Source organism: Uloborus diversus, chromosome 9, assembly GCF_026930045.1.
Source record: "Uloborus diversus isolate 005 chromosome 9, Udiv.v.3.1, whole genome shotgun sequence".
In the NCBI taxonomy this organism is placed as follows: Eukaryota; Metazoa; Arthropoda; class Arachnida; order Araneae; family Uloboridae; genus Uloborus; species Uloborus diversus.
Genome location: NC_072739.1, coordinates 146,383,911 through 146,402,563, shown reverse-complemented (window position 1 = coordinate 146,402,563; position 18,653 = coordinate 146,383,911). Strand labels below are relative to the sequence as shown.

Sequence of the window (18,653 nt, the reverse complement as noted above, 5' to 3'; positions counted from 1 at the left end):
AAGGTCTATAGACCCTAGCTGGTTGATAAGGATAAAATGAGAACATTAATCATTTAAAAGCTGAAGAATTTTCTTGTATTTACGCTAAAATTGTGGAATAAAATGCAAATGCGTATATTAGAAGAAAAAAAAAAGAAAAAGAAAGGAGCATAACTAGAGAGCTTTAATTATTACACAAAAGTTAATTTTTAGCAACAAGAATATTTTTAAGTTTACTTATTATGATCGCACTTAGCACATTTTCAGCACACCATAAGAGTTAGTGCGATAGCTGAAAGTCACACTAAAATGGTAAAGAAACTAAAGATCGAATATTAATTATGTTTCAGACTCTCGCACACGCACCAAGTAATGTTTTCATTAAGTTTGTCGAAGTTTCTGATCAAAAGATACTGAGAAACCAAAGCATTCATAATTCTTTCTCTTGAATACATTGCATTCAAAAGTGGAACTTCTTCGGCATGGCTTCAGTTTCATCATTTTCAATGAAAGCGGTAAAATGTGCAACTCGTAATGACAAACAGCAAATATGCTAGCATTTTCCTTGCCAAATGTGCAAGAGAACTGAATAAATGTTGAAGAAAAAATCACTTGAATTTAAGACTTCATCACAAACAAGCATGTTACAATATTTTCACGCAGGGCCGGATTTGGAAGTGTGGAGGCCCCGGAGCAACGAAGGAGTGGAGGCCCATAATCACAGTTCGAAAAGATCATCATATTTTTGAATATCCAATATTTTGATATATATCAGAATAATTTGATATCTATATATATATATCCGATATTTTCGACTCGTGAAAGTTAGGATATTTTGTAAAAATTTTATTGTGGGGGCCCCTTTGTTGTGGAGGCCCCGGGGCAATAGCCCCGCCTGCCCTCCCCTAAATCCCGCCCTGTTTTCGCGAACCCCCTTAGGAACCCCCAGTGGTTCATGAACCACCGGTTGAGAACCGATGTTCTATAACATCCATATATATATATATATATATATATATATATATATATATATATATATATATATATATATATATATATATATAATGTGTGTGTGTGTGTGTTTTGGCTTTATTTTTAACTTGCTTGGCGACTTCCAAGTCGCTTATTTTATATTCAATATCCAGAGATTTTTGATAAGGACTATTGCTGTCTATTTTTTTTCCATTTAAAAAAGTGTTTTATATTTTTTCTGTTCTCATCGGTATTGTGGAATTATTTTGAAGCTCCCTATTATTTAGGCGAGAAACGAATAAATACCTTTGTGCTTGAAAATTAAATGAATCAATTAACCAACCTTTTAATGCACAAAAATTGCAACTTTTGTGCATCAAAACGTTTTTTAAAAATTAAGTTATTCCGTACTCCGGATGACTTACTGATATATTTGTTGTTATTTTTTTTGTTGTATATGGTTTATTGGTAATACATTATGTATATATGCAGTGCTCTAAAAATTTAATAACTTTTTAAAAGAACAAAGTTGTTCAAACGAACGAGTTTAATGAACGGATCATAAGAATGAATGGATCATTAAAAAGAAGGACATTGCCCACCTCTAGTATTAACACTATAACATTCGTCTGATAGCAGTTGAATTTCAATTCTAGCCCACTGTAAAGCGGCAAACTTCTTTTTTTATTGCAGAGAGTAATTCAAATTAGTTATTATTTTTAGCTCTGACTGCAAATTGATTTTATTATAAGTAACTGTACAAGAATAACATTGTAAAGATTAATATATATTTTCATTTTTCATACTTACTTCCACAAAGTGAACAGTACATCCACTTATTCTTGCACCTGCTTCTAATGCAAGTTTATGAGCATTCATTCCTTTGAACGCTGGTAAAATTGCAGGATGAACATTCAGTAGTTTTCCTTCCCACAAACGAACAAATTCCTCTAAAATAAGAAGGTTCATAATTTAATATCAGGTATCATTTTAAAATAATCATAAATAAATAAAAAAACTACATAAAAAGATGCATATAGCTTATTATGTTGTATATGACTTGTTAATGCGTTATTTTAATTTCCCAAATACCCCCCCCCCTAAATGCTTTTTCCTAACCTAACCAGCCAACACTATAGTGGAGTGGGTAGTGGCACATACACTGACGAGCCAAAACGTTATGCCCACATTTTTCAGTGAACTCGTCTGGAAAATGATGCTACAGAGGGTAAAGAATTATTTTATACACTTACTTCTGTGAATGATGGGAAAGGCAGCTGATCTAAGCAAGTCTAATAGAGCACAGATTTTAAAGACTGGGGAGAAGTAATGCCAAAGCTGCATAACTGGTAAGTTACACAAGATCTTCTGTTTTTAGTATTTATGGAAACTGAGAAAATGAGTGCATGATTTTGATGGCCAATTTGGATGACAAGATTTTTTTCTAAGTCAATATTTATGCTTCTGCAACTGTAAGATATTAAATCAAGTACTTTGATAAAACTTATAGCTTTAGATTATTTTTGTAAATTGATGACATCCTAAAATTCAGGAAAAATTTTCCCAATCATGTTTTGTCAAGCGTTTATGTGTTCTACACAAAAACTAATGAGCTCAAACTCACAAAAATACTAAACTTATTAACAGCCAAAACTATTTCAAGCTCCCGAAATTTTAAGCCTCCAGTGTAATAAAATTTTCTGAAACCTTATCCTAAATATGGCAATTCATTTCGGAAAGCTGATCCAACACTGTAGAACACTTTTATAGAGGATCCTAGATCCTCAGAATTTGAATCTTGGTAGCTGAAAACTTGCACAGGTCAGTTTCAAAGGCATGTTTGCACCTCTATGAAATTTCATCAAATCGGTGAAGGTCGAATAGGGACCACTTGGTCACTTGACATAGAATGACTCAAAAGTTTTTCAAGAAAAAAACATATACAAAATGACAAACATTGAAAGTAGTAACGTTTTTAAAATGAATGAAGCCAAGTTTAAGTTGGGTTCAAAAGTTTAGTATAAAAGCTAAAATTGTGGGAAAAGTTTTAGCAAAATGCTAAAATGTTAAGTATCCTCATATATTTCTAAATGCCAGTTGAAAATAAAATTCTTATTTCATCTATGACATCTTTAAAGAAATACGTATACAGCAGCTATTTTTTTAAACGTAAAATAAAAAAAGAAACTACATGTTTGATTTTTAGAACGTTGCACTCCCCTCCTTCTAATAATGCAGTTATTGAGGGGGACATAATGCCGGAAGACTAAGTATTGTTGAATTTAATAGTAATTTTTGTGAAAAATGTGATTATAGCAGAAACCCTGGAACAAAGATCTTGTGTAAATATTCTATTTTTATGACCAACAAAAATACTACAAAGCACTTTCAGATGCTTTAAATATAAATACATTAAAAGAAAAAGTCACGAAGAGCAAATTTTAGCATTATGATACAAAGGTGATAGTTATATAAATTAAGAGTTGTGTATCAATGCTGCCGTCTATTTGTTTTCATAGAAATAAATAATTCCTGTCTTATTACTCATATGCAATTGACCTACAAAAGCAAAATACCAAACCCAGTGGCAAATGGGCCATAAGGGCCAAGGCCTACTGTGCCCATCTCAGTTTTCCTGATCAAGGGCTCTGGGTTTTAAGGCAGATGTTCTGTGTAAGTGGTCAGCCAAATGTGGAACCTCCAAGGTTTAGTTCCCAAGCCTGCTTGGTACTCATTTTATCCGCCCACTGAAAAGATATGTCGACCGTGCTCAACCTGTGGCGAAGCACTGAGCATCTGGGCTTCAATCTACATAATTCATATATATATATATATATATATATATATATATATATATATATATATATATATATATATATATATATATATTAGGGTGTCCCAAAAAAATGAAAGTCGTTTTTTTTAAACGCATACCCTCTTATTTTTTTCCTTTTATATCAAAACCGTTGTAAAAAAAGTTTCATGCAATTTGAAGCACGGTAACCCGTGCCGACTTGCGCCTAAAGACCTAAACGTGTAAATAGCACGTGTATTCATAAGCAAGCGAACGCTGGCGACGCGATACTTTGCGAAGCTCAATACAGCTGTAAATAGCGCACAGAAAACAAATGAAAACAGAAAAACATATGTTGGGGGGGGGGGGGGCTATCCGTGGCAATTTTCAAACCGTCAAACATGTCAGTACGAATACATTCTGGTCAGTGAGCGCAGTATAGTCCTTTCATGGGGAACGAAACATGGCAGTGGAATTGCAAAGTTTGAAAAAAAAAAAGATATTTTTAATAGGAGTCATATAGCACCAAACTACGGGCTTGAAATTTCCCTCAAACGGACAAGTTCTGTCTGTTTTGTTTTATAACATTCGAGAAATAAATTTAACCATCAGTGAAAGTGCGAATCTCGCTATTCGGGAATGCATCATCTTTTGGGAAAAGGCACGCATTCCCAGCAAATCGTTGCCAAAATGTGGGAATAAACTTAAAAACCTGAATCAAATTTGGAGAGACTAACAAAAAAAATGCAAAGAAACTGCAAGAAGTATTCAGGCAGCGCCAACAAGACTTTGAGAGTAATTTAAACAATTTATTCAATATTGCACATGCTGATGCACTTCGCTTAATCAAAATAGAGGAAGTTGAGATTTTCTTGCAACTCCAAAGAGAGCCCGGCCGACGTGGTCACTTTAGGGGGAGTGGATAAAAAACTGGCCGACAAAGAGGAAAGGGCTCGACTTTGAGCTGTCCAAGAGGAAAACAGGCGCATTAAATACGATTCCGCTTCAACATCCTCGGAATTGTATGAACCTGTACAAGAAGATTCCTCTTCGAGTTCTAGTGAAAATATTAATTCAGAAAATTTCCCTGAAACATATAAATCAGTACCTAGAACAAGTTTATCAGAACCTGGAACAAGTATTCCAGAACCTGGAACAAGTATTCCAGAACCTGGAACAAGTATTCCAGAACCTGGAACAAGTATTCCAGAACCTGGAACAAGTATTATCAGAACCTGGAACAAGTATTCCAGAACCTGGAACAAGTATTCCAGAACCTGGAACAAGTATTCCAGAACCTGGAACAAGTATTATCAGAACCTGGAACAAGTAAATATGTAATGAGGAGTGATTTTATTACTCCAAAAACAGTTGCTGCATTGGACAGGTGTCCAAGTATACGAGATTATGTGTTTATTCTTGAAGCTACTATTGATGCACTTGGGTGTAACATTGATGAATTTCCAATAAGTAAATCTTCAACTCAAAGAATTCGAACTGAAAAGTGGAAGGAGCACGAGGAAAGAATAAAAATCCCTTTTCAGTACGAGGTACCATCTGTAGTGAATTTACCTTGGGATATGAAACTGTTGCCTGCTTTGAGTGCTTAAAAATCAAAAGAAGATCGCTTATCTATAGTTATTTTATATGGATGTGACGAACAATTCATTGCTGAGTCTAAAATGGATAATTCCACAGGAAAAGAACAAACAAAGGCTGTTTGAAAGGCAGTTTTAACTTGGAATCTCGAAGACAAATTTAAAACTCTCTGTTGTGATACTACAGCTCCTTTAAGTGGTTCTTGCGCTATTCTTGAGCAAAAATTTGATAGAGAAATGCTTTCCTTTGCTTGCCGCCATCATATATATATGAACTGATCTATCTCACTAAAATACAGTGCTATAGAGGAGCTGTGGAGTTGTTCCGAACTGTACCCTAACTTGAAAAATTTACTTGACTTTTACCGTGTTGAACTTACTAATATTACGGTCAGGGATGACTATCAAGAGTTGATAGAACTACCTATCATATTTTTAGATGGAGATACAGAAAATGAATTTAAAATAAGACCACCGGGACCCATGCACGAAGCTCGATGGATAGCTCAAGCGATTTACTCCATAAACTATTACTATTTAGTTCACAACTAGAATTAGATACGAAGGAAAATGAAGCATTGTTTGATGTTTGCTTGTTTGTAGCGACAATATACGTGAAACCATGGCTTCAATGCATTTTGGCAGTCAAAGAACCTAACAAAGATTTGTGCTTTTTGATAAAAGTGTACGAAAATGTGGACCCAATTATCTCAAAAGCTGCTCTACAAAAATTCATCCAGCTTTTATGGTATGGTCAATAATATTTAATTCCTTGATGTAAAAAAGACTGTCTCAATGCTTAAAGCAGTAAACGATGCAGCTGAAAGAGCGGTAAAAATGATGCAGGACTTTCATGGTTTGCTAACAGCTGATGAGGAACAAAAACAATCTGTGTTACGTTGCGTTCAAGAGCAGCGGAAGCTCCATCCTGACTGCAAAAAGCAAACATTTAATTAAAAATATGTACAGTAATGTTTCTTGTAGTCTAATATTGTTGTAAATATCTGCTTTAAATAAATTGATGCCGCGTGTAGTAAGGAATTATACAGTTAGCAATCTTTCTACTGTGGTCGCCGTACAGGATTTCAGGTCCAACTTTGACCTCAAGTCGGCACGGGTTCCCGTTATTTTATTGCAATGAAACTTTTTTCTCATGTTTCTGAGGTGAAATGGAAAAAATTTGGAGGGTATGCGTATTCGATTTCACAAATTTTTTTTTCGCCATTATATCTTGGGACACCCTAATATATATATATATTTAATAAAAAAGAATATAATTATTTCTCGATTTAAGATTTCTTTTGCAATGGTGTTTATTAGTCTAAAATCCTACATTAAAAATATTATGTTAATTCAAATTAAGATTTCATAAAAGGAAACTAACTTGATAGAATTCTCATAAAGCCTGCCAAACACACAATTTCTACTTTATTTTCCTGTAGAATGGCATGCATTGCCATATCAAATTCCACTCTTGAGCTGTAATCTTTGTGATTAATTACCTATAAATAGCAATACATATGCTTTAAATATGCAAAATATTTTAAGCTGTAATTAGTTTAACTTTTAGGGAAAGAAAATCAAACTAGTTTTTATGTATTACTATTGCTAGATTTGATTTTCTTTTCAATTTAAAAGATGCCTTAGTGACATATTTAAAACTTCAATATGTAAATAGAAATAGGTATGAATAGTTTTAAATATTTACAAGAAAAAAATAATATTCAACATATTTCTTTTTGCCAATTGTAATAATGTAAAAAGAAAGCATAGCATTTTATTAACATTTTAATTCATATTAGGATAATACAAGCAGAACAGATATGATCGAATTTTTCTCTCAACTAAAACTCACAAGAATTCTGGAAAGTTTAGCTTTTAAAATGTATGACAAACGATTAGTGAACATGTTATTGAATTAGATCCAGAAGTGTTGCGGAGAAATAGAGAGGGGAGGTGAGTGAGACTTGTCAATTGTAAGTAAAGTGAAGGTTTAAAATTCATTTTTGCAGAAGTAGCATTGGCATGACAGCCCATTGTGGACCCTGGTCTTTTTTAGGAGCAGTTCCCAATTCACCCTCTTACCAGACACTGACCTCCAGATCTTAAATTTTAGAATGGCTAAATCCTCATCCAGGGGCGGCATTTCATTTTAAGGGGTCAAGTTTCTTAAATATGAATTGCCACAGTACAGAACTGAACACACGTTGGTTAACAGGAAGTGATTATAAAATGGGTTTAACATTTAAAAAAAAATAGTGTTTACAAATTAAATTTTTATGAAAAAATTGTTTATTTTTTAATAAGTCATCATATATACAAAACTTCTTAATACTTATGTTTTTTTGAACTAGCTGAGCTGGTTGTAAAATAATTGAAGTAACAAAGTTATGTATGAGAAAACTTTTCAGATATTGTTTTTCAAAATCACCCTGGCAACTTCCAAAATTTCTGGATGTGATAACCGGTGTGCCGGTATTATATTTCTTGTAACTTTTCTTGTCTCATGGTAAAAATTTTACTCATAGTTGAAACATTTCGTTTTTAATTTTCAAAATCCAATCCAAATAATCCAGCCAACAATATGCTGAAAAATATTTATCATCAAATCTTGGAGTTGATTTCATGAGAAGCTGAATCTATTATTTCAATACAAAACATTAATGTTATGAATTAGCATAATCATGTAAATTTGTCATTTTTTTTATTTGCTCCTTTTTCAAATTGTCTCAGAGTATGATTTTTTTTCTTTTGTAGAAAAGTTTCACGCTTGGTTTAAATATACATCTGTGTGAAATGTATTTTCAGTTTCAATTGTAAATTGAACTGGGGTTTGAATAGTCTGAAATAAGGTTAGCAGATTAAAGATTTTTTGATACAGTTAAGCATTTTTTAAAAATCTCCACAACACAAACAAAGTGAATAAAAATTCAAGTGAAGCCATACATGTTAGAGGGCATGAGCTTTTTCACCATTGCAAGAATTGTTTTGCAAGAATTTTTCTAGTCGTCAAATCACTGTTTTGAAATTATCGAGAAAGGTTTTTGTGGTTTTATTGAAGACCATCTTGTGTCACTCTGAGAATGCATTGTTGTAGAGCCCCAGAAAAGGTATTTGTTTATGTGCTTTATTCATTTATTTTCAATAATACCATGCATTTTTATAAAAAGTTTCTATGAAACATAGCATGGCATTCAGTAGCTGAAACATGTTTCTAGCAGAAGAGAGTGATGAACACTCGTTAAATAAACATATATTAAAAATTTGAGCGTAAAAGTGAATGTATAATAGCAAGGTATTTTCCTATGAGGACCATGCAACCACACCACATTTACACAGGCCTCTCATATTGGCCATACCATTGTTACACTAGGCACACAAGTATGAAATATTTAGCTTAGTTGAGGAAATTTTGTCTTTAGTTGAAATAACCATGGTTCCCCATCAGTTTTTTACGTTCTTGAAAGGTTGGAAAAAGCTTCATGAATTTCCAAGTCATAATCCAAATAATGGAAAACACTTGTTCTTGTCTGGGTATGCGTCGAGTTTCATCAAACAGTTACTGAGAACCAGCGAGATTGGGGTCCAAGGACCTTTAACCTTCAAAATTTTGGATTTTCTGGAAAAAATATAGATTATGCATAATTTAATTCTGAACAATTTGATACCTTATTTATTACCATATGCCAAAAACTTTTCAAGTTATCGTGAAAGTGCGTAAACTTTCCCCCATAGAGATTTATGTTTACAGCAGCTGTTTAAGCCTCTTTTTCTCAGGTGCCGGTTTCCTCATTTTCATGATATCTCTGAAAGCTTCTTATATATGTCTGTAAAACTTTTAATGCATGTTTGTCTGGTATATTTTTATGATCTGAACCTAAATTTTAACTAAAAATGAAAGTTAATATTTCAAAAAAAAAAAAAAATTTTGCCCAAAATTTTGGAAATTTTCGATATTAACTTATAAAATTTCAAACAAATAAATAAATAATTAAAAAAAATAAGTAAATTTAGGTTCAGGTTATAAATATAAACCAGATAAACATACATTAAAAGTTTTACGGAAATATACAAGAAACTTTCTGAGATATCATGCATGCAAAACGAGAAAACCAAAAAAATCGGCACCTGAGAAAAAGACGCTTAAACAGCTGCTGTTAACATAAATCTCTATGGGATGAGGTTACACATTTGTATGATAACTTGAAAAGTTTTTTGTGTATGGTAATAAATAAGATATCAAATTATTCAGAGTTAAAATATGCATTATATTTTTTCCAGAAAGTCGAAAATTTTGAAGGTTAAAGGTCCTTAGACCCCTTTTTTTTTCGATTTACATTAATTGAGTTTACCCATTTTCTAATCATTCTGCTCAAAAAATTTGGGGGTGTGACTGCCCCCTCTCGACCCTCCTATTTTTGGCCCATGTCCTCGTGTATGCAGTCTCTCCCTCTTTTTTGAGGTCTAGATCTTCTACAAGCAGGAGTTGAAAGACCTTCAGGGCTGTTCTTTCTGCATTCATTCTCAGAAGGTGACCAGCCCATCTCATTCTATTTAGTTCTGTTGCTTTAATATTACCTTCCTACTTAAATTTTCAAAATCTTGTAAAATTATGTTCTATCACTAGAGTTCATTTTTGACATCATTAAACTCTAAATGTATATATATCTATGAAAATATGTTAATCGAAAAAACAACATTATCTAGAAAAGGTTGAAAAATATAGAAAATTAATCACAAAAACAAGAGTAAGATGAAGATATAACTTTGATTGGAAACCACTACATTCAAGGAATGGAAACAGCTCTTAAGAAATGGTTTTGTTTTTCAGAATACAAATAAAATCTGAATTTTACTACTGATTTGAAAATCAAGTGCATTTAAAATAGAGAAATAATTCGGAATCGGTTCAAAAATGTTCAGCTAGTAATGGATTGATCAAGTGGTTTTAATCTGATATAGTAAATGCAAATTAAAATAAAAGCACTTTCTATGCATCGTATATCTTCCTATCACTGTGTAAATATTACAGAAGAAACACAATAAAACTATTTGAATGGTCTAAATTGATATTTTTGCACTGGATATACAACACATTAAAATACTTCAATCAATAAAAAAGTTTAATTGAGTAAAGCCATACTTTTGTGGGAATCTTTGCTTTTTCTGCTCGCTTTAAACCTTCTACTCCAGCTTTATTTGAAACAACAAGCACAATTTCAGCTCGACTTTGATTGCTGGGGTTTTGTGTATAATCAATGAGGGCTTGAAGATTGGTTCCTGTTGAAATATTCAGTTTTATAAACAACGGTTACATGAATATAAATACTAATACAATCGACTCTCAACACAGGATTTGAAACAAATAAAGGAATTTACAATGAAATGTCAATTAAAAATTTATCTATTAAAAATAAAATAGCATTATAACTGTTTAAAAACAACATATTCTTTCTTTTTCATTTTAAGCACTAAATTTTAAAGTTAAAAATTGTATAGATAATGTAAATTAAAATTATATGAAAAATGTTGATATTATACTTTGAAATAGCCCTATGACAGCTTTTACTTTTTCTTTCTTACTTTTTCATATGTTTTATCATTTAAAAACCTTGTCTCACCAGGGCTTGTTTGGAATGTAATAATTGGAGGGGGGAGGCACGGCTCCTATTTTAAGGGTAGCGACTTGCTGCTTAATATTCAAGCTTTGCCTTTAATTTATGAGCTGAACCGCACCATGTCTGCGGACTCTTGCTGGTGAGATAAAATGTTTTTCATCTAACAGTTTGTCGGCACCCTCAGCTTCAATGAGATGATATCTCCTACCTCTAGCTCGGTTATTCCCTACTCCAGACTGATGTGTCCATAACAACGATGAAACTGTAGTGTCTGGATGAGATAATTGGGCTGTTGGTATATTGCATTTGAAAGTGATTTTAAAATGTATTAGCTTAGAATCATATTTTAACTGTGGTCAATTTAATTGATCATGAGCACATTTTAGCCAACAAGCCAATACAGTCGAGTCTCAATATTTCAAAACTTTATAACTTTAATATTCCTTTATCTCGAAGTTTTCATTTGGTCCCCAACTCTTCAGAAGACCATGGGAACCCCCCACCCCCCCGTAACTTGAACTACCAATTACTTGAAGGTTTTAGCTGATCTTTTTGGACTTCAAGTTATTGAGAGTTTACTGTACTTTGTTACCAAAAAAATTCATTTGATCATGATATCTTAAACAATATGTACTATCTCGTACACGTAATTTAGTAAAATAATTAACTATCTTTCTGTAGACTTATTCGGTATACGCATAAGTAGAGCATGCTTTTTCTTCCTCTCTCATTCTTACTCAAAGTATTTTAATGGTTTCAAGGTATTTCACAGTTATTTTTTTAAGCAAAAAGTAAAAGATAAAACGCAATTACAAAATACTTGAATTATCAACAGTAAAATAAGAGAAAAAATAGTACCTACCAGATCCAGATATTAATACACCAACTCTTTTTTTAGTTTGCTTGCTCAACTGAGTTGAAAGGCAAAAGTTCTGAACTTCAACTTTAGCTTTACCTAAAAATGATATTGGAAATTAAAAACGAAAAATGCCTCTTTAGCTAGTTTGAATTAAAGACAATACAAATCATTATTTCTACTTCTGATACTTAATCTTCTTATTCTGATACTGCCAATTGAACTCTCAATTGAACCTGTTTGAAAATAATTAAATTACATTTTGAGGGGTGGGAGGGCAGAAAAGAAAAAGAACATTGTAAGTTGTAGTACCTGTAGTTTGGTACACTCTGTAATTACAAAAGCTTCAATAGAAAATTACTTAAAATTATGAAATGAAATTTGGGTGTGAGGATTAATTTCTTTTGTTTAGCTATGCAAGCAAGCCACTGCCAAGGGATTCAGGGGAGCTTTCTGTCCCTCTAACCCCATGTGTGTGATAAATCAGGGGGTCTTGTGTGTGGTTTGTTAAAGATAGGGATGATAGGAGACTTCTGCTTTACCACAGAATTTATTTTGACACACTGTTATGCCTTTTAAAGTTAAGATGAACTAATCTCCTGAATTTATAAGGGCACATAACATATGCACACTGAATTTGGTTATTAATTTAGTTCAGTCAAAGTTAGAACACATTGTATTCAGTTCTTTTCAAGATATTGTCCCTTAAAGACAAAACTAAAAATTCTTTTTGTTATTTTAAAGTTTTTTTCCTTCATTAATAAACTATTCATTTTAGCTACTTTTACAATGGCTGATGCACAAATAATATGTTTATTTCTGTTTCAAATGTGAATTAACTGCAGTTTCTCAATGAAGGACTGGCACTTCAGCATTGTAATATAACTGACTAAATGTACTTTTCAAATAAATACTTTTTTCAACTCTAGTTCTAATGAGTCTGATTCTTTACATATTGTATCCCATATAACCTTAACATTGAGACAAATAAAACATGAAGCTTTTGTACATATTTCAAATTAAAGGAAATTTTTTTCTTACATTTCCTTCTCAAATTCTGCAAGGTTAAAAACCACTAAAAAATTGAAAATTTTAGAATTTTTTCTAGTTTGGTAAATTAAATTCAAATAGATAAAGTAATTTTTACAATAATAATTTGTAAAAAAAAAAATCAACATTTCATGATTTTTGCTGACTATTCTCAGTCTTTCAGTAGTTAAACCAAGAAAAGTGAAGCAATTTGAACTAAAAGATAACATTTTTAAAGCAATTACCTTTGTCCTCTCTCTGAACTTCCCCAATAACAGAAGCTGTTTCACCGCTTTCTTTAAGAAAAGCCAGGACTTCAGGCACCTTGTCCTTTGACACAATCAAGGCCATGCCTATCCCACAATTGAATGTCTTTAACATTTCCTTCTCAGTTATGCAACCTTCTTTGGCAATCCACCTCATAACATTTGGCAAAGTCCATTTTGTTGCATCTAAAACAACCCTGTGCGTAGCAGGCAAAACCCGAGGTATATTTTCAACTATGCCTCCACCTGTTATATGAGCAGCAGCTTTAATGCAGCCTTTTTTCATGAGTGGTAAGAGAGATTGAACGTAAATCTTTGTAGGCACTAATAGGGCTTCCCCAAGGGTCTGAGATTTATCAAATGGGGCAGGATCTTTATACCTTAAGTTTCGGAGTTCAACTAGCTTCCTAACAAGGCTAAAACCATTGCTGTGGATGCCCGATGATTCCATACCAATAACGACGTCACCTTCTTGTATTTTATCCGACTTTGGTAACAGATTACTTTTGATTAACGCACCTTCAGCATATCCAACTACATCATAATTTTCATAATTAGCTACACCATGTTTATTGTATAAATATACGTCAGGTACTTGCGATAACTCAGATCCTAGAGGAAAGGAGCAAAAAATTAAATAAGAAACTAGCATGCCATAGCATTAATTTGAAATCATATATTGAATAGTTCATTCTTAAACAATGTTTATAAAATATAAATTTCAATGCAAAAGTGGAAACATCCACAACTTCCTTTTTAGCCTACTTTCCCAGTAAAAGTCAGAAAAGAAGAAAAAAGCATGAAAGAAGGCTTAATGCATCTTAAAAATATCGCAAAAAACATTAAAAAGTCAAAAATAAATAAAATAATTAAATAAATATTGAAAAATTAAAAATTGGAAAGTAGGGTATTGAGATGGGGGAAAATGTCTGTCGGTCTGTCCCCCCAATAACTTTTGAATGAACAGTCCGATTCGCACAAACTTTTTTTTGTTCGAAAGATCTCGGCGATGACACCTCATTCCCATATTTCATTTTGATTTGAACTATTTTTTGTTCAATTTTGAACAGTTCAAAAAAACTTAACATTAGCGCCTAAGGAGAAATTCAAGGCAATTCCGAACTGTAAGGCGAATTGGCTTCAAACTTTGTAGAAAAAAGCTTTTGGTGAAAAACTTGTACATAAAATATCTTTTTGGTTTGAACAATATTCCATTCAATTTTGAACAATTCAAATCCCTTAACATTAGCGCCTACGGGTAAACTGAAAGTCAACGTAGATTCCGTACTTGAAGGCGGATTTACTTCAAACAAATTTTGTTGGAAATAGTTCTTGAAGCCAAACTCCAGACTTCAAGAATTTAGGGGCACCTGACTTCGACTCCGGTGCACGACAATTAATCGGACTCCGACTCCCCGACTTCGACTCTAAATTCGTAGCTTTGGCAAAAATTTATACAAGGAGGACAAATGACTGACTCCTCCGGTTCTTGGATATTCGACTCAGACTCCGCATCTATGGTTTTAACTGTGAAATGCTTATTGTTGATATGACTTGTTTTTATTTTCACGCGAAAGTTTTAATTTAGGTATTCAGTTTTCGGCAAATAAATTCGAAGTCATTTATGTTTCTACATAAAGATATGCGCAGACGATTTCTCTTTCTTTTTTTTTTTTTTTTGACAATGAAAATTGTTTCTTTAAGTTGACATTTTATTGTTTTTATTTATTTTGGTAAGTTCATTAATTCATTAAAAAAATTATTTTAGGCAACAGGGGAAAAAGAAACTATTTCTTTTGTATGATGTATTTATTTTAATGAGCTTATTAATTTTAATTATTATTTTTTTGTTTTGAAAGTTGTTAAAGAATTTTTTTAATGGAAAAAAGTGTATTAGCTGCTTTGTTTAAAAGGTGCTGCTTTTTTTTAATGATTAAAAAATATGTTTGAAACAATTAGAGATTTTAGCTATTTTTGAGAATATTGATCAGGTACTAGAAAGTATTATGGGTATATGGGAAAGTAGGCTCATTTAGTTCTAGACGGAACTTCTTGTTATTTTGTGAACTTATATAACCAAATTATAAAAGTGCTTTACTTTTACTTTCAATTTGAATGAGTTTTTAGTTAATCAACTTTTTAATCGTAGATATCATAAGCATTTGCCCTCAAAAAGAGAAAACAAATGGCCCAAAAAGAGCAAAATAAGTGAAGTTTTAACTGAAATCTCAACGAGGAAAAAGGAAACATATAAATAATAAAATGATTTTTTCAAAAGAATCGGAAGTGAAATTATAACTATTCAAAACATTTCTTACATGTAATACAATTTAAAAAATTGCATTGAAAATTTAATTTCCTGTATTAAATTTTACAAAAACTGTTTTAAACTAATTTTGCAAGTAAAATAAAACTTCAAATTATCTGAAAACTCTCTGATTATTGAAATTCTTTTTTCTGCTTTCAAAATTATTACTTACACATAAAAGGCATTTAAAAATTAAGTTCAAGTACACATATATACCAGTAGTGTGCAAATATACTCTTGTTTCTGTTTTTTTACTTTCTTCTATATCTAATATATAGAAGAAAGTATTGGATTCTTGTGCCCATTGGTTTTTGGCGCGAATTCCTCCAAGGGGGGTGGAGCAATGGGACGTTTTTTGAGTTATGCGTGATTGCTATTCCTCAGGAAGTAACTGGCGGAATCAAACAAAATTTGGTCCATATGTTGCCCCTAACTGAAGCAGGTGCTGATTCAATTTTGATGTCAATAGCTCAAACGGGGGTTGAGTTATAGAACGTTTTTTGTCGTGAATTGTGACTGCTGTATCTCAAGAAATAACGAACGGAATCAAACAAAAATTTTTTGACAAGTAGCCCTTAGTGGGTATAAGAGCTGATTTTATTTTGGTGTCAACAGCTAAAAAGGGGGGGGGGTAGCGCAATCGCCCGTTCTTTTTTTCCATTGTGAGTGCCCTATCTCAAGAAGTAATGCTATGTTCTGTTTGAAATTTGGAATATAATATGTGAATCCATACGTAAACAGGCTTTGGTTCAATTTTGACTCCAATCGCTCCAAGAGGTGTTGATTTTTTTTTTTTTTTTTTTTTGCGAATAAAAATAGTTTTATTAATGCAACAATAAGAAAGATAAATTGTAATAGATTGTCGTCTGCGTATTTCTCGTGATTTTAATTGTATGGAAATGATTGGAAATATTATCTCAATGAATTAAAATTTTTAACTGTTGCCATCTTATGTTTTTTAATAAATAAAATATTTGTAATTAATTCAAGTAAGGCTTTTAAAGTAACTTTCAATTTTCGCTCTTTGCTTTGCTTTTACAATAATTCAGACATTGGGATGGTCGTCAAGTTTTTGCATGTGTCATTTTGTTTTTGTTAGGAATATTGCTTCCTCGTCAAGCATGGGGAGGGATCAGAAAAAGGAAAAATATAGAAGAAAGTTTCGTGATGGCCACAACATACTAGTTTTTCTTTTTTTTTAAAATAGCTTAAGGTGAAAAGACATGTACTAAACATTTTAAAAAGAAAATATGATATAAACGAGCATGTAATCTGCAAATGAAAGCATTCAATCTGAAAATTATTTTTTTTCTGAAGCAGTCAGTCCCAAAATTTTACATAATTAAGGTTCTTCTGCATGTTTTGTAAATTATGTTACTAATAAAGCATATAAAAATTTACATTGCAAGAAATTGAACAAAACCAAAAGCACTTTTGCAAAATTATTGTTAAACAATTTTTTCTAATATAAATTCAAAATCAAAAATTGGAATATAGATCACCTCAAATACCTATTAGAGAACAATTTGCTTGTTTACAGCCTTCTACTATTCCAGAAACTACTTTTGGGACAACATCTGGGTTAGCTTTTCCACAATCAAAGCATTGCATAAAAAATAAAGGCTCTGCACCGTGTGTCAAAATATCATTTACACACATTGCAACTAAATCTATTCCAATACTATCGTGCTTATTGCAGATTTGTGCAATCTGTAAAGAAAATCAAATCAAAGGTAAGGTTAAGGTGAAAAATAAACATTCAAAGCATCATAATTGAATGATTTAAAAACAAAGCTTGGGAAATGCATCATAAACATATATATTATATGGCTTTTAAAGAATGGGAACGCCTTAATAGCCAGGGTGCATACACAAGTAAAAATCAAGACCTTTCCAAGGCTCTCTCTGGAAAAAAATGAAGAATGAGGTGCAAACGAAATAAATGGAACGAAATTAAATAAAAGTTGTATACCAGAATGATGCATTTAAATCTAATTACTCCACAGTAATCTAACTGAAATTAACTAACTTTCTATTCAGAACTGTAAAAAATCTTTGCTTGTGAATTCAATTTAGGAGTTAAAACAAAATATGAAAAATATATCTGAAATTATAGTTATACAACAAATCAACACATGCATTTAGCAGTAAAACGGATTCTTGTGAGGCAAATTCTATTATTTTATTTATCACCAGCACCTAATTTGTAGATAAATAAAACATGAAATTTTAATTATATTTTATAATTTTAAGTCAGCATTTTCAATTGAAAAAAATACTACAGTAAGTTACATCCCGGTAAACAAAACCTATTCCTTTGTGCCACTTTAGCACAACAGCAAAAATGAAGTTTTACTCTTTCCCCTTCTTTTTGGCAAAAATTATCTTCCTGTAACAGGAGCTTTTTACTTCACTAGTTCAAGTTTTGCTACACCAATATCACATGCTTGGCTGATGGGGATAAGAAAATCAAGGTCTTTCCATGTGCTTTTGAATATTATCCCAACTTTCCAGTACTTCAAGGACTTGGGGGGGGGGGGGGGAATCAATGATTTTCAAGATTTTCCAGGTCACAAATGCAACTGTAATGCATTTACTGTAATTACAAAAAGAAAAAAGAAGTTAGTCAAAATGTTCTTGCGAACAGATATTTGCTTTGATCAAGCATTACATTGATTTCATTCACACTTTTCTGAATTTAATATAAAGTAAATATACATTAAAATGAACTTATCTAAGCAGGGCCGCGCCGTCACTATGTGCAAGGTCGTGCGGCACACAACGGCGCAGAGCTCTACCAATTAAAAATGTTTCAAATTGGGGGGGGGGGGGGATCTTCAACCAAAAAAATAAAATTGAACTGGCTCATTAAAACAAGCCATCCTCCTCGCTTCCCTATCTAAAAGGAAAAATTATTGTCTTGTGTCTAAACATGCTATTTAAAAGAGCAATCTTTTATAGTAAAAAACACATGATGCTAATTAATGCATACTTTTGAAGTTTTCTTCACATTTGGAGCCGTGAATGCCATTACGGTATGACTATAATTTCACAAGGTTGAATATACAAAGCACAAGAAATGTGCTATTCCACAGTTTGGTTCTTACGGTGAATATGTTGTATTATAATTTGTGCAATATGCCTTTTTGTGGTTTTTAACTGTTGTTCGTGGTAATTCCACTGTTCTGTATTTTTTTATGTTATCATACTTAAAAAAATACAGTAAGCACATT

General features: G+C 32.1%; 1 protein-coding gene across 1 annotated transcript in view; it reads right to left on the bottom strand.

Annotated features, from left to right (window-relative positions):
* Positions 1-18,653, bottom strand: part of LOC129229434 (trifunctional purine biosynthetic protein adenosine-3-like) — a 78,640-nt gene that overhangs the window by 2,176 nt on the left and 57,811 nt on the right. Inside the window, exons 18-23 of the mRNA XM_054863741.1 lie at positions 16,932-17,130; positions 13,092-13,724; positions 11,824-11,916; positions 10,487-10,623; positions 6,728-6,845; positions 1,762-1,901 (exon numbers count right to left, since the gene is read on the bottom strand). Of these exons, the coding sequence (XP_054719716.1) occupies positions 1,762-1,901; positions 6,728-6,845; positions 10,487-10,623; positions 11,824-11,916; positions 13,092-13,724; positions 16,932-17,130 (1,320 nt within the window). The remainder of the gene's footprint in view (positions 1-1,761; positions 1,902-6,727; positions 6,846-10,486; positions 10,624-11,823; positions 11,917-13,091; positions 13,725-16,931; positions 17,131-18,653) is intronic.